Below are 26,895 nucleotides of genomic sequence, written 5' to 3'. Positions count from 1 at the left end.
TGGAAAGACTGAGGGCAGAGGAGAACAGGACAACAGAGGATGAGATGGTTGGATGGCATCACTGACTCAATGGACATGAGTTTGAGCAAACTCCAGGAGATAGTGACGGGAAGCCTGGCATGCTGGAGTTCACTCGCAGAGTCAGACACAACTTAGAGACTGAACAACAACAACTTCTGAAGAGTAGCACCGTGTTTGTGACAGACCTGAGAGTCGTGCTAGGGTGAGCACAGCTGTGCGCTGAGGGCCTTGCAGAGCAGGGGCCACTGAGGGAGGCCCAGCTCTCCGGTGTACCACCCCCTCTGGTCTGGAATTCTGAGGTTCTGAATATTCTAAGTTAAAATATACCCTGACTTTGTAAGTCAGCTAGTCTTCAATTTTTAAAAATGCTCTTGCAGAATTAATATTGTTAAAATGACTATGCTATCTAAGGCAATTTACAGATTCAATACAACCCCTATCAAATTACCAGTGGCATTTTTCACAGTACTAGAACAAATCATTTTAATAATTCCATGGGAACATAAAATACCCCATATAGCCAAAATAATTGAGAAAGAAAAACAGGGCTGGAGGAATCACACTCCCTGACCTCAGACTATATTACAAAGCTATAGTCATCAAAACAGTATAATACTGGCACAAAAAAAATAGACACATAGATCAATGGAAGAGAACAGAAAGCCTAGAAATAAACCCACATGCTTATGGTCAATTTATCTATGACAGAGGAGGCGAGAATATACAATGGAGAAAAGACAGTCTCTTCAGTAAGTGGTGCTGGGAAAACTGGGCAGGTACATGTAAAAGAATGAAATCAGAAAATTCTCTGTAACACTATATACAAAAATAAACTCATAATGGATTTAAGACCTAAATGGAAGACTGAATATTATAAAAGTACTAGAGGAATACATATGCAAAACACTCTTTGACATAAACTGCAGCAATATTTTTTAAAATCCATCTCCTAAACCAAAGGAAACAAAAGCAAAAACAAACAAAAGGGACCGAATTAACCTTAAAAGCTGTTGCAAAGCAAAGGAAAAAAAATCTACTGACTGGGAGAAGATATTTGCAAATGATATAACCAATAAAGGGTTAATATCCAACATATATAAACAGTTTATACATTAAAGACTTTTTTACAATAGGCAAATCTATATAGACATTTTTCCAAAGAGGACATGCAGATGGCCAGTAGCTCATCAGATGTTGAGCACATGAAAAATGCTCAGCATTGCTAATCATTAGGGAAATGCAAATCAAAGCCAGATATCAACTTATACCTGTCAGAACGGCTATCATCACAAAGAGCACAAATAACAAATGTTGGCAAGAATGTGAAGAGGGGACCCTTGCACACTGTTGGAGGAAATGTAAATTGGTGCAGCCACTGTAGAAAATTAGTATGGAGGTTCCTAAAAAAACTGAAAATAGAGCTACCATATGACCCAGGAATTCCACTTCTGAGTACATACCTGAGAAAAACAAAAACCACTAATTCAAAAAGATACATTTCCCCCAGCAGCACCATGTCCATAGCAGCATTACTTACAATAGCCAAGGAATGAAACAACCTATGTGTCCATCAACAGATAAACAGATAAAGAAGGATGGTGTACAATGGGATACTACTCAGACATAAAAAAGAATGAAATCTTGCCATATGTAGCGACGTGAATGGATTTGGAGGGGATTATACTAAGTGAAATAAGTTAGAGAAAGACAAATATTGTATAATATCCACTTATATGTGGAATCTAAAAAATACAACAAATTAGTGAATGAAACAAAGAAGAAGGAGACTCACAGGTACAGAAAACCAACGAGTGGTTACCAGTAGGGAGAGTGAAGTGGAGAGGAGCAATATACAGGTAGGGGGAACAAACAGTTATTATGGGGTTATATGAAAGCATGTGTTTGAAACATCTGACAACTGTAAAGCACTATAGAATTTAAATAATCTGTTGTTCAACAAAAAATTTTAATAATAAAAAATTTTTAAGTGTCCTCCCAAATCAGTATGAAGGAATAGCTGTCAACACCAAAAGACAAAACAAATTTTATTTAAGTTTCTTAGCTTGATTTATAACTTTTAAGTAATTTAGATACATGGTATATGGGCCTCCATTTATACTTTGGCTTGAAGCCCCACCATGTCAAAGACAGGCCTATTTTCATGTACTTAATTATTAAGCTTAATTACATTTTTAAAAAAGCCTATCTCTTTCTCTCTCTCAGATGTATATGTGCATAGTCATATAGGACATAGTCTAGAAGAATAGGCAGGAAATGTTAATATGGTTATCTCCTACAGGGGTGGGATTTGGGGTGATTAAATATTTTTCTTCTAGCTTGTTTGTCTTTGTTAATTTTTGGACAAAGAACATGGAAGGAACATGTGTGTAACTTATTAAAGGGGGGAGGTGAACATTAATCAGGCGTGCCTACTCTCATGCCCCCACCAAATAGATAAACTTGTTTCTACTGGTTAGGAAGCCAGTTGGGGGACCCACTGAGCATGTGAAGCATGCTCTAGTTCTGCTGCTGATACATATTTTTTTGTGAAAAAGAACCATGGGGGCATAAACAGGTTTTCTGGCCAGATGGTTGTAAAAATACCAAGACAGCTTTGATCAACCCTGGCACCAGACATCTTATACACCCAACTGATTTCAGTAAGTAGTGATGAAGGGCACACAGAAGACTGAAAAAAATTCTGCAGCATTATTTCTCAAGCTCCAGGTCATGACCCCAAGGGATTATGGAAACTGGAGCCAAGTTGCTGGACGCCCCACCCAAGGACTCCACCAGCCCCTGGGACTGAAAGACCATCCACAATGCCCCTTTCTCTTGACCGTAACAAGAACTAATTGTGCTCAGCTGCTCACAGAACACTGTGCACACATCAACTGATATGACCCCTAGAGCAGTTCTGTCTGGTCTGTAGGCTGTTCACATTATATAGCTGAGAATATAATGGAGGCCCAAAGAGGTTCAGATGCTCAGGTGTGGTCATGACTGGGAAGCTGGTGAAGTTGGGACTTAAATCTAGGTCTTTTCACCCCAAGGTCACCCTAGGGAGTCAATTCCCCATTTCACCATTGTGCTACCTATTCTCTACCTAGTCTACCTCCTTATTCTCCGAGCCACTGTTTCTCTTTCCTTTTCCTAGCACCAGCCCAAGAAATCCTGATGATAAGAACTTAATTTTGTTTCTCTTTCATTTCATAAAAACCTACCAGTCTTTCCTTCTTCCCTTCCTCTATTTGCACTTGCAGCCCAGAAATGTGGAAAGTTTGCAATGAAAATTGCTGAGAATCAACGACACTTTTGTATCACGGTCCAGCAGCACTGAACGTCATTAAGGTCCAAACTGGAGACCAGAAAGGGTTATAGCAATGCTTATTACCAAGTGGTTTCTAAGACACTCATTATTATTATTATTATTTTTACTTTCAAAGCACTTCTATATGCATCTTCTTATCTTGCAATAATATCTGTGTCACATGGATCCCTGACAGGCTACAGAGTGGCCGAGGTCTTCCTCAAGTCCCACAGTAATAGTCTTTTAAGATTCTCCCTTTGTGAGCAGCATTGTGTAATGTATGCCTATAGATGCTCACACTCATTTGAACCCTGAGTCTGGAAAAAGCAATGCATGGGTCAGCTCCTTAACAACATTACCATGATTTACCTCCTCTCACCCCTTTCTGGCAACACTACCACAGAAAGATTCAAAAAAGGCTGATACTTACTGTTCAGAGGACCACTTTCATAATCTCAGCTTTCTGCTTCACAGTCCTTGGCAGGGGTCCCTCTTCATAGATACAATGTCGGCACAAGGCCAAGAGATGGTGTGGTTGACTCACAGGTCACTGCAGTTTATAAGAAGTCAGAATAATAGAAAGGAAAGCAGATCTGACATCACTGGCAAGGGAAAAATTTGAATGTTGTGCAAAGTGAACTAATTACAGCTAGCTCTGAATAGTGTAGGAGGAGTGAAGACCTTGTTAGACAAAGCCAAGTGCAAAAAGGTCCACATAAAAAGTCTAACCACTCTATAAGTTTGCAAATCTCCTCAAAACTGACATAAACTTGCTATTTATCCTAAAGGGGAAAATATGATCTGCTCAAATGAACTCTTTATTAACCACTTTGTTGACCAAGGTGGAAGAGAAGGACCTTTATTATAATAAAGTAAGGAGAACATGCACACACAATTGGTTTCTAAATTGGCTTTGCTGTGAACTGCATATCCTGAGTAAAAAGTACCTCTTTGTCCACTGAACTACTGCAATATAAAAAAAGAAAACGAAAAAATTTCAAGATAAGCTCAGCTTTTATAGTTCACTTGTTGAAAACCTAGTGCAGCTACAATTATTATTAGGCCTTGGTCTGTGAAAGACTCTCTAAGAGTTAAAAGCAAGCCAGCACTACCTTTACCCCATAAGGGATTACTCTTTTATTGGCATAGTCTTGGGATTAGTGGAAATGTCTGTCTAATGAATGCAGCTACTATATTTGAGCACATGCCTGAATAAGCTGCCTGTTGATTGAAACCTATCTATTTATAAGCACTTCTGCATGTTGTGAAAAAAATCCATCTGTACCACCAGAGCATGGCGCCCACCGTCTGAATAAAGGCTCTTTGCCATTTCACTACAGAGCCCGTTGAATGAACAGGCAGAAAGGAAGTGGGCTGCATCCACTTAGCAGGTTTTATTCCTCACTCTTGGCTAGTAAAGCAGAGTTACCTTATCTAAACAGCAATTTAGATGAATGGGGATGTTATACAAACAGAAGTGGGGGGAAAAAAAAAACTTTTCACGAGAATCACCTATGGTTTTAACCTAGGAGACTTATCATGATTTGGATAAATGGTCATAAATAGCCCAAACTAGCCAAACTTCTGCTTATGTCACAATGTTTGAATGCAGTCTGGAAAGTAGGTAGATTTACTACACATGCTCGATACCATTTCTTCTTTACATTTCTGCTATAGATGTCAACAGAAACAAGTACAGCATGAAGAGAATGGCCTTGGTAACACAAGTAAGTCAAAGCAAGCTTTTGATGTTTGGGGTCTCCATTACTGTACTGAGGCTCCACTTGATGTAAGGCAAAGCTCTCCACCTCCACATGGGAACTTGTCCACTCTGGGATTCTGTAGTTCCGAATCTACTATTCTACTTCCCATCCCTCATCACACACCCCGTGGCTCTACACTCCAGACATACCAACTCTCCAAGCTTCCTCAGTTTTGGGTTTGGGTGTAAAGAAGAGATTTCTTATTCCACTGGGGTTTATTTAACTCTTCTCCAATTAGGGTCCCCATTTACTATGCTTCTCTCATGGTTCAGAATCTGGTAAAGAATCTGCCTGCAATACAGCAGGCCAAGGATTAATCCCTGGGTTGGGAAGCTCCTCTGGAGAAGGAAATGGCAACCACTCCGATATTCTTGTCTAGAGAAGCCCACAGACGGAGGAGCCTGTTGGGCTACACTCCATGAGGTCGAAAAGAATCAGACACAACTGAGTCACTAACACATTTCACTTTACTATGCTGTCTTTTTGGAAAAAGGCTAACAAAAGATTTATTAAAATAAAGACCAAATAACCCTAAATAATCTTAATAGACCACAGGTTAACTAAGAATTCACAGAATTTCTCTCCTTGAAAAACTTTGTAAACAATGACAAGCAAACCTTCCAGGTATTGCACTGGTAGAAAGAGAAAACTGAAATCAGCTGACATATTGGAAGCCTTTTTCTGGCCTCGACATAGTAAGAGAATGCAGGATTTAGCAGTCTTTGAATTCCAGCAATTTCTCTTTCTAGAGTTTGTGACCTTTAGTTTCCTGGTGATATCACAAATCTTCAGAGTACTTAAGTGAGACCCCAATAAGTATTATTCATATTGTGGGAACTTAATAAAGATCAGAGGATAATATCTATTATATTTTTTAGTTGACAAAAAAGTAATTCTGAAGACAAATGTATTAAGAATAAAAAACCACAAAGCTGAAATTTATAATTTCATTTGGAAACAGCAAATATTTAAATCATAACAGCAATACAGAGCACCAAAGACCCTATAGGAAGTGAAATATAGCTGCTTAAACAGATACTGTGTTACTGACTCTGCAGCTAGGTTAAAGTGCTATAAGTGATATTAAGAACTTGATAGGAGGTACTATTCTCACAACACTTATTCTACAGATGGAAAAATCAAGTACCAGAGTGTTAAGTACCAAGGGTTAGGAGGTGGTAGAGACAAGCTTTTGTTAAAACCCAAGCTTTTCCTACTTTACCACAGTCACCCTCCCACCACCACCACATTTTCTTTAACTATGTTAAACATTCACTTAACAGTCACTCACCTAGTAAGATTACTAAACAACTAATAGGTCTGTATCTTTAAAAGAAGGTACCTAATAGCTCTTTTGTGAAATGAGCCCAAGAAAAAAGAGGTGTAGGGCAGCTTCTGGAGATTTTGGTCCACTATAGCATCTGAGAACAGACTGGAAGAGAACAATCCTTTAGTGACTTGGTTAGTGACAATTCTCAGTAACCAGTGCCATTCTACCTTGAACCCAAAGAAAGCAAACTGAGAACTAAAAATTTGGAAATTCCTCTTCAATCTTCTACTCAATTCCTGAAGTCTTTACCCTTTTCAGTATTAATCTTCTATTGGGATTCATAGCTAGACACTAATAAAAAGGTTTTAATCTTAAAATCTCATTCCTTCTATCCAACCATCCATCTATCCACTTAATCCTCAATGGCCTCCATAAAAGGCACAAGTGGGCATTTAACGTTAACCCATGTTACTGCATCATTTTATTGTTCTTTTTCATAGTTATTGTGTCTCCTATAAGAGAAACTGCTTTGAGACATATATCAACAGTTTTGTTTTGTTTTTTAACACCAATATGATACTAGAAAAGACAAGCACGTGGTTAAGGAAAAGAAGCACTGCTAAGCATTTATAATCAAAATTCACTGATGAAAGTTTCTTAAAGTTTTTTTTAATGTTCAGAATCTGTATTTTTAAATTTCCAAAGGCAGCAGAAAGGCACAAAGCAGTAAGGAATAGAAATTATTCACATTTTATAAATAAGAACATGGAAAATAGCAAGGGTCAATGACTTATGCATAGGACCGAACATTCAGCAACCAAAGCCAGGACTACAAATTCCTTACTACGACTTTTGTAGTAAGATTATTAAATTCAGCTGCTGCCTTCAATATTTGTTTCCATAGACATTACTAAGAAAACATTTTACTTTGGCATTTTTGTAATATGGCACCATTTATAGCTGTCTTCACTCATCATAACCTTATTAAACAACCATATTTAAGGCTGGCAGTATACACAATGAGGAGGGTCAGTCTGGTTACTAGTGGCTAATGGTTGAGTCAAGATTTGAGTTATGTCATTTTTTCTCTCTCATTTTCCTGATTTAGAAGTTAAACCATACCCATAGTCCTAATTTAGCCAAGTCTGTATCTTTCTGACCCAAATACAAAATCTCAAGAAGTGTAAAGGTTTCCATCATCGAATGTACACTTTTATCACTTTTGGATAATATACCAGCCAATCTAATGATCCCACAAACTTGCAGTGTGTGATTTTTTTTTCCCTGTTTGGACTTTTTCCAGAGAATGATCTAATTCATTTTAGGCTGAGAGAGAATAAACTCCATGCTAAAAAGAAAACTACATTTCCCCCCCCTCTTTGTGCTGAAATACCTCAAGAATAATAAAAATAGTGAATTCAACTGTAATTAAGCCTAAACAAAGAGGAAAGAAACATTTTATTTAATGTATTTCACAAAGTTGAAGCATTTGGGAAAAAAATCACAAAAGCAAGGATGTTAGCCATATAAGAGAAATTTATTTAAAAAATCAATATCTTGAGTTTCAGAGACGCAGATATAAAAGAAATTCTGGAAAGTGAAACACCTTTTCCAGAAACTGTTCCCAGGATGGTCAATACTGATTTCGAAATTGGTTGCTTAGGTCTTGAAGCTCTGTCACTAAGGTGTCCATAGCTGCTATTTCATCACCTAATTCCCTGGAAATTTCTCCACTTGCCGCGTCTGTAAAAAGTTGCTGCAGCATAAAGAACAAAGCAGAACTATCAAAACAATGACCATCTCTTTAAAAAAACATAGACACAGAGTACAGAATTAAAATTCTCTTTGTATAATAAAACCACAACATTATAGCAGCAATAGTTGTGTTCCATTCACCATCCTGGAAATGAACAAGCTGCAACAATGGATGAATCAAACAACATGCCTCAACTTGTAAATTCAAATGAGTTCTCCTCTTGGAAACAGCAATCCTGAATATTGATTGTATTATTAATTTGAATGTCATAAGATGGTTTTTTGATAAATAGACATTATTCATCTAAGCAAAACAAATCTATTTGTTGTGTATATAAGCAAAACAAATACATTTTAGATTTTTAGATTCAAGTTCATATAAATCATACTCTTTATGCTATTTGAAAATTAATTATGGCTTAGGACTCAGAGGCCACAACAATCATCAAGACTGGGTAAAAACAAAAAAGTCCAGCACAATAAAACAAAAGTGAGCTCCTTCTGCAAAAGGAATTGCTTTGGGGTGGGGGAATATTGCAATATCCCTCAGTAACACCACCATGGCTGGCACATTTTGGAATGCCTTTCTAGGAACTGCCTGCTGAGTCAGTACAGGCACCCAGGACAACTAGCTTCAGGATTTTATGACCACATTGTGTGTGTGTGTGTGTGTGTGTGTTTTAATCAGAAATGTAATTTACTCAGCTTACCATCTATCTTTTTAAACATCCTTAAGACTGTTTAAAAAAATCAAACTTATTAAAATATGACTGTGTGCCACCACCACAGATGACAGCAATCATTCTGACAGCTATTCTAAAAAGGGAATCCTGAAGATGTTCTGAGTGAAGGCATCATCACCATAAGCTTAGAATTTCTCACAGTGATTTACAGAGCATAGAGCTGTTTTGTAAAGCTATGCCACATAACTGTGTAGTCACATCTTACACAGCATTTCACAACAGACTGACATACCAACCACTGCGATGTGATCAGTAGAAAAAAACACCACTGAGCAAAGTAACTTGGACTTAAGTGGCATATTTATTTTTACTAAGAATTACAGTGCTTGCAAATCATCACAAATCTGCCTCACTTCCCTATAAAGTAAGGAGGAAGCAGAGAGGAAACTGAGGCTTAGGAAGGAAGAATAATTTGCTGAGGGTCCAATGGAGCATAAGTGCTGTATCCGCTCTGCCTCCAGGCTCTCTGGTATCCTCACCAGCTGCCCTCATGCCACCGACCCCCCACCACCACCGCCCTGGCAGCAAATCTGGACAAGGATGAGGTGCTGAGGGTTGAGGAATTACCCTGTCCTGGCCGAACAAGAACTGGATGACTTTAGGTGAGTTTCTAGGTTCTATCTAGGAGTTTATTTCCATGACATGCCAGGCCTGGCAGAAAAGGACCAGAGATTTGTGCAAACTGAGCCTATTATTTAACACGGTCATCCTCAGTCATTTTCACTTTTTAAAGTGTTCTGGAAAAGTGTTCTTTAGGAAGGCAATTCTTTTTAGCAAATCCAATTTGTTACAAAGTAGAAAAGTAAAAATGATTTACTACAAAATCAGGGGCTCCCAAATATTATATGCAAAAAGGTGCTTTCAAAGGAGGTGTTGGGAAGCAATTTTTCCCATTTTTGGATAATCCAGTTGAGATCTAATGAGAACAAATCTATACATAGATGATGTTCTGAGGCCTCATTTTCAATGTTTCGAATTCCACAATATGAATGGATTGGACAGTACAGACAAGACTGTTTAAGACAGGCTTCCCTGATGGCTCAGGGGTATAGAATCCGCCCGCAAATGCAGGAGACACAGGTTCAATCCCTCGTCCAGGAGGACCCCACATGCCGCAGAGCAACTAAGCCGATGCACTACAGCTGCTGAGCCTGTGGTCCAGAGCCCGGGAACCACAACTCCTGTCGCCCACGGGCCCTGGAGCCCATGCTTCGCAACGAGAAAAGCCACTGCATTAAGAAGCTTGAGCAGTGCAACGGGAGAGTGGCCCCCTACCCATTGCAACCAGAGGAAAGCGCGTGCATCAATGAAGACCCAGTGTGCCAAAAGTAAGTAAGTAAAAATCACATTACCAAAAGACTATTTAAGTCATATATAAGTGTAGGTTTATGTAAAATTAACTACTGGTATCCTGTATAAGCTCTGCACAGAGAAAGAGAAATCTGTGAAGTACATCCTGAAGAAATAAACAATCATGGGTAAGTTGATGACCTCACTGAAACTAGGAAACTGAGCTCCTGATTTGGGAATAAGAGTCATGAAAAAAGTTTGCTACCTTGACCTTCTTTAAGAGAGCTCCTGGAGCTTTCTGAGAGACACATAATCTGAAGCTGTGCTGTCAAGCTGGGAGAAAATGCAGTTCCCCCAGATTATAGAAAGCTGGTCCCGATAGGAAAGTGAGTTAATAATCTACAAAGAGGCAAAAATGATGCTCTGATATGAAAAAATCAAGCAATTAATGAAAATGCACCCTCTGGAAAGGTCTTTACCTGTGTCCAGAAGTGACCTTCACATGCCATGAATTTGGCTTTCAGAAGTGAGTTAAAATTAGCTGCAACCCAAGATTAAAAAGGGAAGGCAAACAAAGATTAGAAAAGAAAGTGCTAATTTGTACTAGAAGTTGTATTACTTCAAATTTTGTTCCCAGGGGTATACTCCAAATCTAGTTACATGTTAGAACTACCTGGGAAACTGAATACGGATTTCCCAGGCTCTGTCCCAGACCTGATCTGTCACAGGTAGAGATGTGGAGTCCAATCTACTCAAGAAATCCCTGATGACTCTCAGCTGTCCCCCTCCTAGCACTAGCTCACAGGGTGCTATTTGTAAACTGATAGCATATGTTTTAGTTGTCAAACCTGAGTTTGACATTTACTTTAACATTTTTGTCAAATCCATACATCACCTACTTAATATCTGTCTCTAAATCAATTATTTTAAATAAAAGTATTTTTTAAGGAAAACATTAGAATACTGTAAATAGAAAATGAACAATAATATTCATGAAATTATAGATCTGATTGCTACTTACACTTTTTATAATATGCACTGAAATAAATATATATTAAAATAACAACATTTACCCAAGTGCTACTAGTAGTATATATGCCACATTTTGGGAAAAAGTGATGTAAGTAGAAGAGCACTGTTTAAAGAAAGCATCAAGAGCTGGATTATAAATATTAATTTCAAAGATTCCTAAGTTACCCGTGAGTAGGGTGGTTTAGTTACTAGGTCAATGATCTCCTCACCAGCACAACCACCCGGGGGCTAATATCTAAAATATAATGGGAGGGACTCCCCTGGTGGTACAGTGGATAAGAATCTGCCTGCTAATACAGAGGACACAGGTTCAAACCCTGGTCTGGGAAAATTCCACTTGCCTCAGGGCAACGAAGCCTGAGCTTGTGCTCTAGAGGCTGCGAGCTGCAACCAATGAAGCCCGCGCACCTAGAATCCATGCTCCACAACAAGGGAAGACACTGTAACAAGCAGCCAGCATACCACAACAAAGAAGAGCCCCTACTCGCTGCAAGCAGAGAAAGCCCATGCCAAGTAATGCAGACCCAGCAAAGCCAAAAATAAAATAAATAAACAAAATTTAAAAATAAAATAAAATGTGGGCCTAAAGTTATCCCTCATGTAAAGAACAGTTAAGAGCAGCTGGCTGACACCAAATCTTTTTTTTTTCCTGTGATAATTCTAAACAATTCACATTTCACCCTCACCTTTGCTTTAGATAATAAGCCCCGTAAATTGAGTCGAACTGAAGACAGCACTTGTATAGCCTCCTGGGGACTGGATTTGTTTTTACTGCATTTAATAGCCACTGGAAGATAAATACACGGAAAACATCCATTAAAAAATGATAATGATAACTTAAAGGCACAAAATGCAATTATTTCATTAGCATTTTATAGTAACAGACTTTAGAAATGCTTCTACATGGGAAGTTTTTATTTTGGTAAAAGGAAAATAAGTTATGTGCATAATTTTCCCTTTTATTCCTTAAAAAGGATAATTTATTGCTCAAAGGAGACTTTTGAGGAAAATGAGTATTTTTTGGTGAGTTACAGATTGTTGGGAATAGACTCTAAAAAAACAAAAAAGCATAGATTATTGAAATTAGGCAGAGACAAGATGTCTACAGAGAACAAAAACAGATACAGCTCATCTTAACATGGCTTCCCAAAGTACTGAGTCCCTAGTGGGGACTCACAATTGCCAATGACACCAGCCCAAGGAAGTGACATGCCAGATATCATAGCTCAATTCTCACTGCATTTTCATACTTGGGGCTTGTATCACCACTCCGGAAGAAGTGATGTCAACAACCCAGGTGCCTGCATTTAGGGAAGGTGAGCATGACCAGGCTCTCCGGTCGCTGAGTCACGCCTGGTAACCATTAGCACCGAGCAGGGGAGAAGACAGGCACTCATTCTGGCAACTCTGCCTCCCGCATTCTGAGGAACCCATTTTCCTTAAACTTGAACTTATGAACAGAGGCTATAACCCTTTCTAGCAGAAGGCCTGGATATTAACACTTTGGAAGAACAAGTGAGGAGCTTTGTAAAAATTTAATGCTTCAGATTTCTCTTCCCTGGTGGCTCAGACGGTAAAGCGTCTGCCCGCAAAGTGGGAGACCCGGGTTTGATCCCTGGGTTGGGAAGATCCCCTGGAGAAGGAAATGGCAATCCACTCCAGCACTCTTGCCTGGAAAATCCCATGGACTGAGGAGTCTGGTAGGCTACAGTCTATGGGGTCGCAGAGTCGGACACGACTGAGCAACTTCACTTCACTTCTTCAGATTTCTCCACTGACTCCTTGTTTCCGTTCCTGTAAATTATGCTCACTACAAACAGATCAATAATCAGAACCTATTTTAAAACTCCACGAAACAGTGCGGCAACTGAAGTCTCCTCAGTACTGTGTATCTTAGAACAGGGATAGACAATAGATTTCTTACCGTATGTAAACTAGCAGAGGTTGTGTGTGCCTGGTAAAATAGGTTTGTCATTCATTAACACCTTCTATAGCATGAGCTATGTCTGGCATTCCTATTTCAAAATAAAAACTAGATTTTGAAAGGATGAATGGGAGTCAACAATGTCACACTCATTTTCAAAGGGCATAGGTTAACCTAGAGATATTGAGGATTATGATGTCTGTGTCCTGTAATAGAGGAAGGTTGTAACTACCATTAGTGAGATACTTGGGTTGTTTAGTACCTAGTAACATAACAAAAACAGCTGTGATTCTGTTTTCAATCCTTCATTGTCATTTTGAGAAAAACAAAATAGAGAGCAAAGAGACAAACACTCTATTAGAGGCCTTCCTCAATCCTATTTTCAAGAGGCATTAGAGACAGAGAAACAGAGAGAGAGAAATAACCTGCTGTTTCAAATCATCAGGAAATCCATGACAGCTATGCTTCCTCCAGGCAGACTGTAGTTAAAATGCATAACTATGATTTTAAAAGTTCCTGGATGGCAAAGAAGGAATGAACTTTTGCCCACCCTTTCCCAGAAAACAGAACAACACAGACTGTAAATGAACACCCTCCAGACAGAACAGTGGGTACACAATGACAACACTGTTCAGAAGGGTCTCCAACCCTATGTGGAAACCCTTAGCAAGCTTTCTGGAGCACATGTCTATTCTTCAAAATAACAACCCGAAAAGGAATAAATCATACATAGATTTTTTTTTAAATGTCATACTTCCTTTTCCAGAATTGGGTGAGGTGGAGCACAGTGATCGGGAGAAAGATTAAAAAAAAAAGAGAACAGAAATAACAGAGAAACTCAGCTTATTCTTCCATGGAGCATGGCTACACCAGAGCAACACAGACAAGGTTAAGATTTATCTTTATAAATCTAAAATATCACTAGAAATGAAAGCTGAGCATCCACTCAGGTATGCTTAAAATGCCATAAGGAGCACAAACACATAATTCATTCAAGTCAAAGGGAAACTTAAAAGAAAAGACACTTGTTCTTCTCAAAGTATTTCTCAGAAGGAGAAAAAAGGGTACCAAAAATAGTTTGAAATCGATTTTAAGGTGCAAAATAAAGATTTTTTTCCTGGAGTACTTCTTTAACCTGCTTATTTGTATTTGACAGGTTTAATACTATCACTTAGTGATTACAGAAAATATCCTGGCGTTGACTGATACAGAACCTGCTGTTCACAGAAATGTTCAGGGTTGGCAAGTTGAAATAGCTCAGATAAGTTCTTCAAAATAAACTGCACCCTGCTCTAACTGTGTAGATAATACACCTTAGCATGGGTCCTCCAAAAGTAGTCCCATATCCACAAAGGCCAGAGGCCTTTGAACTTTTAAAGAATGAACTCCACCTGAGCCCACCTACCCTGAGGCCAGCACAAGCTTTGTAAATTCCAGCCACCCTTGACCCTCCTTCCACTGGCCTGTCAGAAAATATCTCAACCTTTTCTACACTGAGTTTCAGCTAGACAGAGTCTAACTTCTACCTTACCTGTCAAGGGGTGGGTGGCCCAGGAAATTAGATATTTATATCCTTTTGTCAATGACAAGTAGAATTATTAACTACTAAGCCCATTTCTAAACTGTTTGAACATTCTGTGACTTTTTTCAAGGCAAAGTTAAGCTTTATTCTTGCTTATTTTTTCCTTTTCAGTTTTGAGTCCCTTATCACCCAACTCAGATCCTCTACTATAGAAAGAATAGGGTAGGGGGTGAGGAGGTAAGGGATTAACATTTAAACCATGTGTAAGATACTGTTAAGTGTTTCAATATGCTTTTACTTATTTTTCGTAACAACCATAGGTATTATCCCCATTTTCACGACAAGGGTCAGAGAAGGTAAGTAATGGTGACCCCAAGTCACCCAGTTAGCATGTGGCAGAGCTGGTCCTGGAGCTCAGAGCCCCTGAATCCAAAGGTCTGCCCTTTATATTGCCCCTTGCTGCACCCTGTTTGTGGCAACTATTAGTTGCAGAAGTTACAGGAGGACTTTAGGACAGATTCACAGTCCTTGTGATTCACTCCTTGACAGTGTGGCTTCATTATTTTATTTGAATTGCATTCCCAGGGCATCATATGCCTATGTTCAAACATAAATGTAAAAGTGCATTATTGCCTGTAACTGTTGTACTTTTCATTAATGCGAATAATTAAAAGCAGCCTTTATCTGGAATATCTTTCCCTAATTGGCATACAATTTTCTAGGTAAGGTTACTTCTCCCCTCAAATACCACACATTAAAATACAGTGCTATGCACTCCAGTAATCTATGTACTCTTATTAATATTTTCATTTACAAAAGAAGAATATGAGTCAAGGAAAGTGCAGATTTTCTTACTACTACATCATCAGTGCAGGAGGTGACTTCCGTGTGAAGATTAAACACAGTTGTTAAGGTATTTCCTATCCATCTGTCACTTATTCAAACACTATTTAAGCCTCTAGCCTAATTTTTCTCATTGTTCTAGGGTGCCTACTACATAATAGTTAATCTATAAATGCTTGCTGAATTAACTACAAAAATTCTAATACAATGAAGTACTCTGAAATTACCTGAAGTGGAATTTTGCTTTTGACTAATATGTTTTCTATCAGTAGAAATACATTAAAATATACCATGGATATCAAACATTACATCAAATACCATGTGCAAGTCCTAAGGCTCTTTGAACCACTTCCTTAAATGACGTAATATTTTTCTCCCAACAACTGGACTGTGTGTCACACTTGTATGCCTTAGAGAGATACTGGAACGCCTGAGGAAAGAAAAAGAACAGCATTCAGAACAACAAGCAGAATTCACATTTCAAACTCTGCTTCCTGGAAGTCATATGGAACTAATTCCAGCTGAAAAGCCAGCCTCTGGGTTATGCAGCACAGTCTCAGCATTATTCTCATCAAAGAAGGGATACAGATGCACATCCAACAGCAACAAGCAGTTAAATCAAATGGGCAGGTCTGAATGGAGACACTTCCCTCCAAAAATTAAAAGGCTGGGTTTGCAAATCTATAAGAAGTATACACATTTCCCTGGCATTTGTAAACATCAGCTTAAGAGACCAGTTCAGAGAACAAGGTGTGAACTTGGTGAAAACTGTGGGATTACTGGCAGGTGGGTAACGACACAGATGCTTAAAACAACTCTCTTACAACCGCCCCACCCTTGAGGGAGAAATCACAGATCAGAGAATTCAGAGTATCCTTAATGTCGCATATGCAAGAGAGGACAGAATTCAAGAATGGAAGGACGGAAAGCAGGAGTGTGTGCACACATGCGTGTGAGTATGTATTCTCCAGGCAGACAAGGCTTTGCTGGAAGCCAGCTGGGTGGTCACAAAGGGGGAGAGAACAGCTAAGAATCCCACAGATTAGCTGTACTGTGGCAAATTCCAAACTTATACAAGTACATTTGATTTGTTGTGGATGTTTTGAAAAGAACACAAAACATTTAGTATTCCAACCCTGGAAACTCTGGAGGCCCCTTTTACATTCTAAGATAAGAAGCTGGTGTTCCACTGCACTTGCAAGAAAGGGGCAGGGCAACCTCTGTAAAACATTTATGTTTAGACTTTAAAAGCTCCTCTCCGATAGTCTTATCGAGCTCCTTTTTCTTTCTCCTTTTCATAGTCTCCACCTCAGATTTAAACACTCCTTTGTCCTTGTACCAACTACCTTAGTCTTCGGCAAGAAGCCCGCAGAAAGGGGTGTGGAGTAAGTAACGAGAACCAGCTGTTCATGGCTTGCAAGGAAAGCAGGTTAAAGAGACCCTTTTTGGGAAACAGGACAATTATTTAAGAAAAACTCATGGAAAGAAAAAAGATGAATGTTTACACATCCTAACCTGTCCAGAATTCAGGGTGCTTATGTTAAAAGACTCTGCATCATAACTGAAAATATGAGCATATTAATCTTATCTTTCAAATTATTAGCCTCCCTCCAACCATCAAAAAAGCAGATTCACCATGTCTATGTTCAAATAGAAGGTAAGAGCCCCGGAGGACTGGGAAGGACTCACCTTTTCATTTTCGTCAGGCTTGTCACTCTGCCCGTTTCCATACACTTGGGCATACAGCCTCCAGATTTCTCCATCATTCGTCACTCTTGAAGTCACTCTGCCAAATAACTCCTGCAGCTTTCCTCTGAGGCCAGTTGCAACATCGCCACTACGATCGGCCATCCCATCCATCACTGCCCTGACCAGGATTTTAAGGACCTTAAAAAACGCACAGGAGAAGCTGGTAAGCTAGAAACAAGCAAACAATAACAAAAAACAAAGCGCCGCCCTCACCACCAACGATGGCGACAGTGAAAACCAAGTCAGGCCTGTAAGAGTGTCACTCTGCCACTTTTAAAGAGTGAAAAATAAGATGAGCCCACCCGGAACCACTGTCTGGCATCGCAGACAGTGATCTGACCTCTCCTGGTGTCCCCTTTTCAGGCTCCTTGGAGGGCCCCGCTTCACAGGGCCCTAGGTTCCGCGCGCCTCTCTTCTCACTCTGGGGGTCCTCTCCGAATGATCTGACCCACAGCGGTAGCTGCAAACACACTGTGACCACGTATCTACCCAACACTGTGGGTGCAGTGCCAGCCCGACTGCCTTCCAGACAGACCCCCCGGACTGTGCACCTCAATACCTACCAGATGCGTCCCATCAACATCTCACCCTCCATCATCCTAAAGGGAAATCTGGATCTCAGATCCCTCTTCCTCCTGTACTCTCAGAGCCAGCATCCTGAGCACCAACCTAGATTCTCTTCTCTCCTGGTTGGGCCACACATAACTGATCTGACTCAATACTCAGTTCAGTTCAATCACATCTGATTCTTGGTGACTCCATGGACTGCAGCATGCCACACTTCCCTGTCCATCACCAACTCCCAGAGCTTGCTCAAATTCATGTCCATTGAGTCAGTGATGCCATCCATGAGTCCTAAATCTAGCTTCTTTTTCTTTATGTTGGCCTCACTATTTTTCACCCAGATCACAGCAATAACGCTCAGAATTAGAATTCTGCTTATAGTGGTCCTGGCCCTTCCTCACTGTTGAATGATAAACTACCAATGCATTTGCCTCAGGCATGCAGGCTACCCAGAAAATATCTCTTGTCCTTCCAACTACCCCAGTTCCACTCACCATTTGGCAACTTCTTGGCCATCTCACTTTCATTAGTCTTCACACATTCTACCCCAGATACTCTGAATGCTGACAGATGAACTAAGTGGGTGTAACCACACTGCAGGTTACACCGCTATGACAAGGTACAGCTATACTGGGCCGTGTATCTCAGGGGCTCCCTGGAAGCACAGAAAGTGCATCCTCAATGACCCACCCTTGTGACAGGAGGCCAGCAAAGACACATGGATCTATCAGAAGAATCAGCTCAAGGAGAGTACCCTCAGACCTTGCTACTCGGTGTGGCCCCTGGACTGACAGCAGCAGCATTACCCAGGAGCCTGCTGTAAATGCAGAATCCTGTATGAGATGCTGCTCCATCTCAGATTGAGATTCTGCATTTTTAACGCGCTCCCACATGGTGGTGATGCTGACGGTCCACAGATCACACACTCGTCTGAGTGGCAAGGTTCCAAAAAACAGGGTACCACATCTTTATTCTTACTCTGAACTTCAAGGAGAGGACCAAGTTCATCAACTTGTGTCCCTGATGTCTAACATCGTGTCTGGCACACAGTACTGATGCAATAAATGATTCATGCCTGAAAGAAAGACTGCACGGACACACCTCTTTCAGAAAAGAGCTGCTAAGAAAAATGCAACCGACACCTTGCTCTGTCTCCCTGCAGAGCGTTCTGATCCAGACGTGAGATGCAGCCAAGGAATCACGGCCCTTCTGGCCCATGAACACTGTTAGGAATGTGAGCTCAGACTCATGGTCCTAATTACAACCAGGGATACAAGTGGACGGGAGAACACTCAACTGTACTTTTTTTTCTTTTGTGACAGACAAGGTAAATTATCTCTGCCCATAAATTCACATTATAATTCAAGATGTACAGTTTTAAATCTGAAAGTAATGAAATTGATATTACAGCCTCACTCATGGTTTTAAGCCTGAAAGTCACAATGCAGGAGAAATGGTATGAATGTGCACTACCTGTTTCAAGTACATGTTCTGTAAACATTTCAAGTATTAACATACTTCCAAAGAGATGGTCTAGTGAAACAGTTACTAAGCTGGACAAGTGAAGCGTACTAAAGTAGTAAAATTCTTTGCTTTTTCTGGGCTCTCACAGTTGGCCCAACATCCCATCTACTCACTCTAGCCATGATGAGTAGCCAAGGGGGAAGGGAAATCTTATTCTTCCTGCCAATTAAATGGAGAGCTGTAGTGCTGGTGTTTGAGAGGGAAAAGGTTGGTAAAGAGAGTGTGTGTGTGTGTGTATTTGTGGGCGCATAAAGGGAACTGTAAAACGGCAAGGAGGTACAGTGCCTCTGCTGGGGTCAGGGTGCAGACACCAGACACACCTCTACCCAATTCACACGCAGATTCCATCAGGAGAGAGGTCCTGAAGAGAAGGCAGGACAACACCAAGTTTGTTTTTATACTCTCTGACGTCCCGTGATTAAACAGCTCGATCTGGCCCTGGGGAGAGAGTTCCATATAGAGGAATAGAGAGCAGTCACACGTGGCCTTGGCAGATACTGCTTAAAGAGACTGTGTGGGGTAGGAATCACACCGAGGATAGAGTCTTAAAGGAAAACACCGTTTAAGAGGAGGAGAAATGAATGGAGGTCTGTGCACTAAGGAAGGATGGCAGCAAGTGATGTCATGGAAACCAGGGAAGGAGAAAGTAACAAGGAGAGTACATCCACAAAAGATCAGGACTGGAAGACTGTGGATTGGTAAGTTCGAGGGTGAGTGACCATCCAGAGCTAAAGCCAGAAAGGGGAGGGCAGGAGAGATGAAGATTTTAGACAAGAGGCTCACAGAGAGTCACGTGAAAACCAACTCAAGCATTAATGCCATTAAAAAACGAAAGGCAAACAGTACCCCTTGATCACAGAATTCTGTAACATCCATTTTGAATATAATTTGTACAGACATACAATGCTAATAGAAAATATTCACGTAACCAAAATTTTAGTGTAAATATATTGGGAAGAAATGGAAGTAATAGAAATGCCAGTATAAGAGAATTAAGTCCTTATTTACTATAAATGAGGAGGTCAACTGATAATACCTAAAATTGGGTTAACAAAAATAGCCATATATAGTTATTATTATTATGAAATATGGAAATGTGCAAATGGCGAAAGAATCCTAGAGGGCTTCTCCCCTCTGGCAAGAAGTATCGGGGGGGTGGGGGCAGTGTAGCAGGAAACTGCTGCACTTTGCCATTAGTCTTACACCACGACTTAACTTGTAAAAACTGTATTATTTTAAAAATACAAAAATTTTATTTAAAAAGAGAGAAAAAGAATAAATATATTCAAAAACTGGCAAATAGGAAACAAAGAATGATAGCACATAAAAATATTCATTTTTAAAAGGGGACTGTGCGGGCTTTGGGATGCTGGCAATGATCTAACTCACACTCTGGGGGTGGGTTACACAGGTGTGTTCCCTTCATGAAAACTCGTGTTTACTTATGATCTGCATACTTTTCTACATTTTCACTGTATTTGAATAAAAGTTAATTTAAAAAGTAATTCCTGCAATTAAGGAAGTCCCATAAACTGAAGGAAAAAAGTGGGTTATTAAAATACATTAATAAATGCTCGCTTCGGCAGCACATATACTGGAATTGGAACGATACAGAGAAGATTAGCATGGCTCCTGTGCAAGGATGACACGCAAATTCGTGAAGCGTTCCATATTTTTAATAAAAAAAAAGAAAAAAGAAAATAAAATACATTAATAAATGGAGCTAATATGTAATCTTAAAAAGTGTGATAAAATTTTTTTAAAAAAACAATGTTGTAATTTACCAGTTAATATCACCATTTTTCCTCTCTTTAACTGTTAAGTGAGAAAAATCACACTCTAGTTATCTAGATTGACTACAAAAATAGTAACATATATTTAAACCTTCTTTAGAAAGTAGGTATTTTTAACTCAAAAAAACACAAAAGATCTTGCACTAGGATTTCTTTGATAAAATGAATCACCAAAGACTATGATTTTCTCCTGGGCAGTCCATAAAGTTTACCTGCATTACAGTCCTTTGCATCAAAAGTGAAAAAAAAAAACTTTTTAAACAGATAAATGTTTTTATCTACTGTAAACTGGGTAAAAATTTGATTACTGAACCCATCAGTTACAGTTAAAATGATAAATTACTAAGTATGTAGTAACAGGCTGAAGGGTAGAACAGTTTAAGAATTTAGAGGTAATTCTTAAGGAAATAAATAGGATCTAAGATATGGGCACTTGGATGGGTTGCACATATGGAATAAGATGAGGACAAAGAAGTTTTAAGTCCAAAGTAATGGACATGCCATCTGCCTAAAAACAAGTGTTCAAGAACAGTTAGATCTAGAGTAGAGAGAAAGACAGACATAGTTGCTGAAGTCCACCATGAACATGGGGAATGGCAGAGATTTTTGGAATCATGAGCTTTGATGAGGATAAAGAGAAGACAATAATGATAGTAGATAATGTCACATATATATATATATATATATATATATATAGTTCTTTTACATTGGAAAGATTTGTTCTTTTATGAAATATATATATGAATAATTATCTACTATCACTGTTGTCTTCTCTCTCTATATATATATGACCCTTCCTGTGAGCCAGGAGCTCTATGAACACAATCCTCCTAACAACTCTAGGGGGTAGGTGCTCTTGTTATTTGTATTCTGCAGATAAAGAAACTGGAGCACAGAGAAGTAAAGTAACTTGTCCAACATCACACAGCTAAGGGAAGGCAGAGGTGGATTTGAAGCTGCAGCTCGCGTCCCAGCTCTTGCTCTCAAGCACCTGCTGTATTAAGTTATAAAGGAGACTTCCTTACTCCTCTGCTGTTCCTTCCTTTCTAATAAGTTCTTTTACATTGGAAAGATTTGCTCTTTTATGAAATATGCATGCCAATAACTTTGATCATTTCATTATCCTTCCTTTGCCAAATCTTGAATCAACCAAAACCAGACAGGTTTTTGTAGCTTTTTAACTTAAAAATTTCTCCAAGACACTGGAGCTAATAAAAAATAAAAAGAGAAAATAAAATTCCCAAACACAAGCACAACTAATGTTGCCATTAATTTCTCTCTAGTTTCTTTGCTCTGCATAAAATTTTTAATACTAATACTATGTAAACTATTTTATCTTTGTTTCTTACTTAATGTTATGTCATAGAATTTTTTCACGTTTTCATATATTCTTTAGATAGATCATTTTAATAGATTCAAAGTCTCCCACTGGGAGGCACGTATGGTAAAGAATCCATCTGCCAATGCAGGAGATGCAAGAGGCATGGATTCAATCTCTGGGCTGGGAAGATCTCCTGAAGTAGGGAATGGCAACCCACTCCAGAATGCTTGCCTGGAAAATTCCATGGACAGAGGAGGCTGGTGGACTACAGTCCACGGAGTCACAAATTGTCGAACACAACTGAACACACACAACAACAAAAAACAATTGCAGTTGGGCTGTTTCTGTGCGCTGCCATTGTCGTTATTACCATAACATTTCACTGCATATCTTTGTGCCTAAAGATCTTTCTCATACTGAAGCTTCTCTAGGTTAGAATTCCAGGGACAGAACTACAGAATCAAGGGAATAAACAATTTAAGACTCTAGAGATAAGCTGGATACTTTCAAAAAGGACTAAATCAAATTTAGATGTCCATCAGTAGTATATGAAAATGTGTCATTGCATATCACCAGTACTGGGTTTGTGTGTATGATATTTTGTTCCACTAAAGATACATGCAGCTATTATTCTAGTTTTACTTTTATTATGTGAATTTAAATCTCTTTCTAAATGTTTATTGAGTAAATATATTTCCTTTTTAAGATGTTTAAATTATTCCTTAATTTGTATGGAACTCATTTTCCAATGTGGAAACAGTTTTATTGTTCATCTGCATATGGAGATTACACAGACTACAAGCTGATGCACTAACACGTTGCTAGCCTCTTTTTCTAAACCCCAATTCTGTACACTGCTGGGAAAAAAGAGAAAGTTGATGAATCAGAAAAAGTAACAGCAAACACGTGGGAAATCCTGGAGAGACGGAGATTGGCTGGGTCCTGGTTTGGTGGAGAAGAGCAGTCCAGGGTGGAAAAGTACGAGGTGCCAAGGCTCACAGAAGGCCTGGGAGCCTGGGAAAAGCTTTTTGGTTGTGCTCTCTTTTCCTTCCACACACTACTCCATGGGCCACTTGCCACCAATATGAAGAGACCAAAATACAACAGCGCCAGCCCAGTGTAAGCCAGGGGCCAGGCAAGTATAGCAGGTCAGCCCCCAACCTGTTGAGGTTGGATGGCAACTCAGGAAGACAGGCACTGGAAGAAAGCAGTGCCTGGCGAAGATCAGAAAGGTTTCCTGAGGAGCCAGGCCACGTGGGCGGTGGCGGTGGTGATGGGAGGCAGCAGTGGCAAAGTATTTCTAGGAGATGAGCTCCCCTCACCAGGAGAGGCACAATTTGGTCCTGGGCTTGCTTTAGGCCCTCCCACCAAGTACATATCACCAGTCGAAGAGCCGACATCCCCAGGGGAGGATGAGCCAGTAGGGACAAAATCAGACAGCTGAAAAGTGCAGCCGAAATGAAAGAACACACTGAAAAGCCTATATGAAAAGAACTAAAGGGGCATAGGGAGGAAAGCTTGTTTCATAATACATACCCTAAGGAAGATGAGAGGGAAAACCAAGGAGGATCCCCTGGGCAGCAGTATAAATGGGGAAAGAAAAGAGTGTAAGGACTGAGCCTAGGGTTGCTCACAGGGACGGAAAGGCGAGAACAATCCTGCAAAGGGGATGAGCAAGCTGCAGCTGGTGGTCTAAGAGCGGTGACACTCTGGAAGCCAGCTAAAGAAAGTGTTGGAAGAAGGAAGAGGGATCAACTGGGCTAAGTGCCACAGACAGGCTGAGACACCGGAGGGCTGAGGGACGGGGCATGGACACTGCGGCAAGATGCTTCTCCCAAGGGGTCAGTCCTGAAGAGCAGCAGAGACGTGGGCTGGGGATTAGGGGTGGGGGACGGTGCATAAATTATTTGTGCACAGCTTGGAAACACTGAGAACTTTCCAAAACAAGTGCAGTGATAAATAACATTTGTAATATAACATAGCTGTAGGGGAAATTTTAACCCATGGTGATCATAAGAGAAGGTCCACTTGCCTTTTTATCTGAAAACTAATCCCAATACTCTACCCCAAGGATCATTCTTTATTTAGTCTGTGGTTTCTTCTGGGGGTTCTGAACACCCTTGTGGATCTGATTCAGAGTTTTGAAACCTCTACCCAGAAGAGGTAGTTACATAGCCATATATACAATTTTTTTTCCATGATATTTCGGGTAATCTCACAATCTTCTGAAGCCTAATAATAGATCCTTCTTAGAAATTCTAATTCGTCCAAGATGGCCTGGGTGATTTCAGTCTTATCTCTCAGTACAGCATATGACTCAGTAAGTGCATTTCTCTGAAAAGCTTTCTTAAGTTTTCTATCAGCTCCCTCCTTCTTCTTATCCCTCTGTCACTCTCAGATGTTCACATCTCTGGTACTGTGTTAAGTGAGGCCTTCCAGAGACTAGCTGAGGTATCGCCGGCATTCTCTAGAGGGTGCCTCTGTGCATGCTGCCTCCGCTTCCACCAAAGCTCCCAGTGAGGTGTGCGCTGGACACATCCCCTTACCTCTACCAGCCCCGCTACTTTCAAAGCCACTGCTTTCCCTCTGAAAAGGAACGCGAAAGTTGTGGGGGGGGGGGTTGAATACTCACCCCAAATTCATGTCGTAACAGAACCTCAGGATGTGAACTCATTTGGAAATAGTTAATAGTAATAGTTAGGATTAAGTCACACTAGATTAATGTGGGCCCTAAATCCAAAGACTAATGTTCTTATAAGAAAAAAAGAGATGAAGGGACATAGAGACACAGGGAAGGAGATGAAGTAGGTGAAGAGGGAAACAGAGATTAGAATTACGTTGCCACAAGCCAAGGAATGCCAGGAACCCCCAGAAGCTGGAAGAAGCAAGGAAGGTTCTTCCCTGGATCCTTTAGAGGGAGCATGGTCCAGCCAACACCTTGATTTCAATCTTCTAGCTCTAGAACTGAAGAGAATAGATTTCTGTTGCTTGAAGAAACTAAGTTTGTAGTAATTTGACATAGCAGCCCCAGGTAACGAATCCAGCAGTCGTACCTAGAAAGACCGAGGCAACACCGAGAACACTCAGACAAATGCCTCCTGGACACCTAACGGGCTTCTACTAATCCTCTTCCCATTTCAGTTCAGGAAGCACTAAATGAACAGCTGTCACATCTCAGCCTGTCTCCACTCAGTACGGTGACGTCCAGCCCTCTCACTGTTTCTGTCCAGTCAATAAGTCATGTCCAATTCTTTGCGACCCATGGACTGCAGCACACCAGGCTTCCCGGCCTTCATTATCTCCTGGAGTTTGCTCAAACTCGTGCCCATTGATTCGGTGATGCCATCCAACCATCTCATTCTCTGTTGCCCCCTTCTCCTTGCTTCATATTTCAAGTTTTCAATTCAAATCTCCCCATATTTGCCTTAATGGGGTATGACTTGTGTGTCCTGCATGATGATAAAGAACATATTCTCTACCCCCAAGCTTATAAAAATATTTTCCATCAAGTGCTTTTATGGTTTTACATCTTCCATAACAGTAATGACGATAAGGATGATGATGGCAGCTATACTTATACAGCACTTGTATGTGCCAGGTGATATTCTCTGCCCTTTTCATACAGCTATTTACTTAATCCTCACAGCAGACCTGTGAGGTACTAATATCATACCTATTTCATGAAAGTGAAGAACCAAATGGTTTGTAACTTGCTCAGGTCATATAGCTGGTGGCTGGTGGAGGTAGCCTGGAAACCCAGGCTGTCTAACCCCAGAATCTATGCTCTTACCTACAACATCACCCTGCTTCTCAAGGCATTTCAATTTAAATATTTTAACCAACTACTTGAAGCAGAGCTTTCATTCTGAGTCCCAAATGCTTGGCCAACTATTTCAATGCATAGTGAATATTTTATTTTATCCCACAGATTTAAAATGCCATCCTTATCATGAACTAAATTCTCATACTTTCTGAGTGTTTCTGAACCCTCTATCCTGTTTCATTTCATTCCTGTAGCAGATGTTAACTCTTTATATAATAAGGATATTATTAGCTTTTTATCTTTCCTACTTGTTACAAATATTTTGTCACATATTTTTTTCATGAAGTCATAAAAATTCCTTCAAGTTTTCTTTTCTTGCTTCAAAGTTCAGGAAATTTGGTAGGTACTCACTGTATTCCTAGTTTTTCTAGGAGATGAAAAAATATTTAGCATATATTTAGCCCATTTGGAATTCATTTGGTGTATCATAAAATAATCCAAGTATATTTTTTGAGCCTGGATGTTTAGAGGGATTTCACTTTAATTAGTATAAATAGCCCTGCAGTCCCTCACTTCCTAACTAAACCAATGCCACGCCACCAACTCTATGTCATGACTTCTAAATCCCTAACCTCCATCTGCAGTCATTTCAGTGATGTGGCACTTCTTTGCATTCTCTTTCCTAAGCCTATTTCTCACATCATGTAC

The 26,895-nt window shown here is 39.9% G+C and overlaps 1 protein-coding gene and 1 non-coding gene across 3 annotated transcripts in view; one reads left to right on the top strand and one right to left on the bottom strand.

Moving 5' to 3' along the window:
- Window positions 1–7,882: 7,882 nt before the first annotated feature.
- The window catches only part of TTC27 (tetratricopeptide repeat domain 27), a 162,487-nt gene continuing 143,474 nt past the window's right edge, over window positions 7,883–26,895 (bottom strand). For both annotated transcript variants that reach the window (XM_070476658.1, XM_020880848.2), the window contains 4 exons: window positions 17,163–17,360; window positions 15,792–15,903; window positions 11,871–11,971; window positions 7,883–8,120 (listed from right to left, as the gene is read on the bottom strand). In XM_070476658.1, coding sequence (XP_070332759.1) covers window positions 7,998–8,120; window positions 11,871–11,971; window positions 15,792–15,903; window positions 17,163–17,360 — 534 coding nt within the window. In that variant the 3' untranslated portion in view covers window positions 7,883–7,997. The remainder of the gene's footprint in view (window positions 8,121–11,870; window positions 11,972–15,791; window positions 15,904–17,162; window positions 17,361–26,895) is intronic.
- On the top strand, window positions 20,881–20,987 carry LOC139031571 (U6 spliceosomal RNA). Its single transcript, XR_011484060.1, has one exon. It is a non-coding gene; the product is annotated as a U6 spliceosomal RNA (small nuclear RNA).

Source organism: Odocoileus virginianus, chromosome 2 (assembly GCF_023699985.2).
Source record: "Odocoileus virginianus isolate 20LAN1187 ecotype Illinois chromosome 2, Ovbor_1.2, whole genome shotgun sequence".
NCBI classification, from domain to species: Eukaryota; Metazoa; Chordata; class Mammalia; order Artiodactyla; family Cervidae; genus Odocoileus; species Odocoileus virginianus.
Note: the sequence above shows the minus strand (reverse complement) of the source record. Positions and strands in the feature narration are given on the sequence as shown.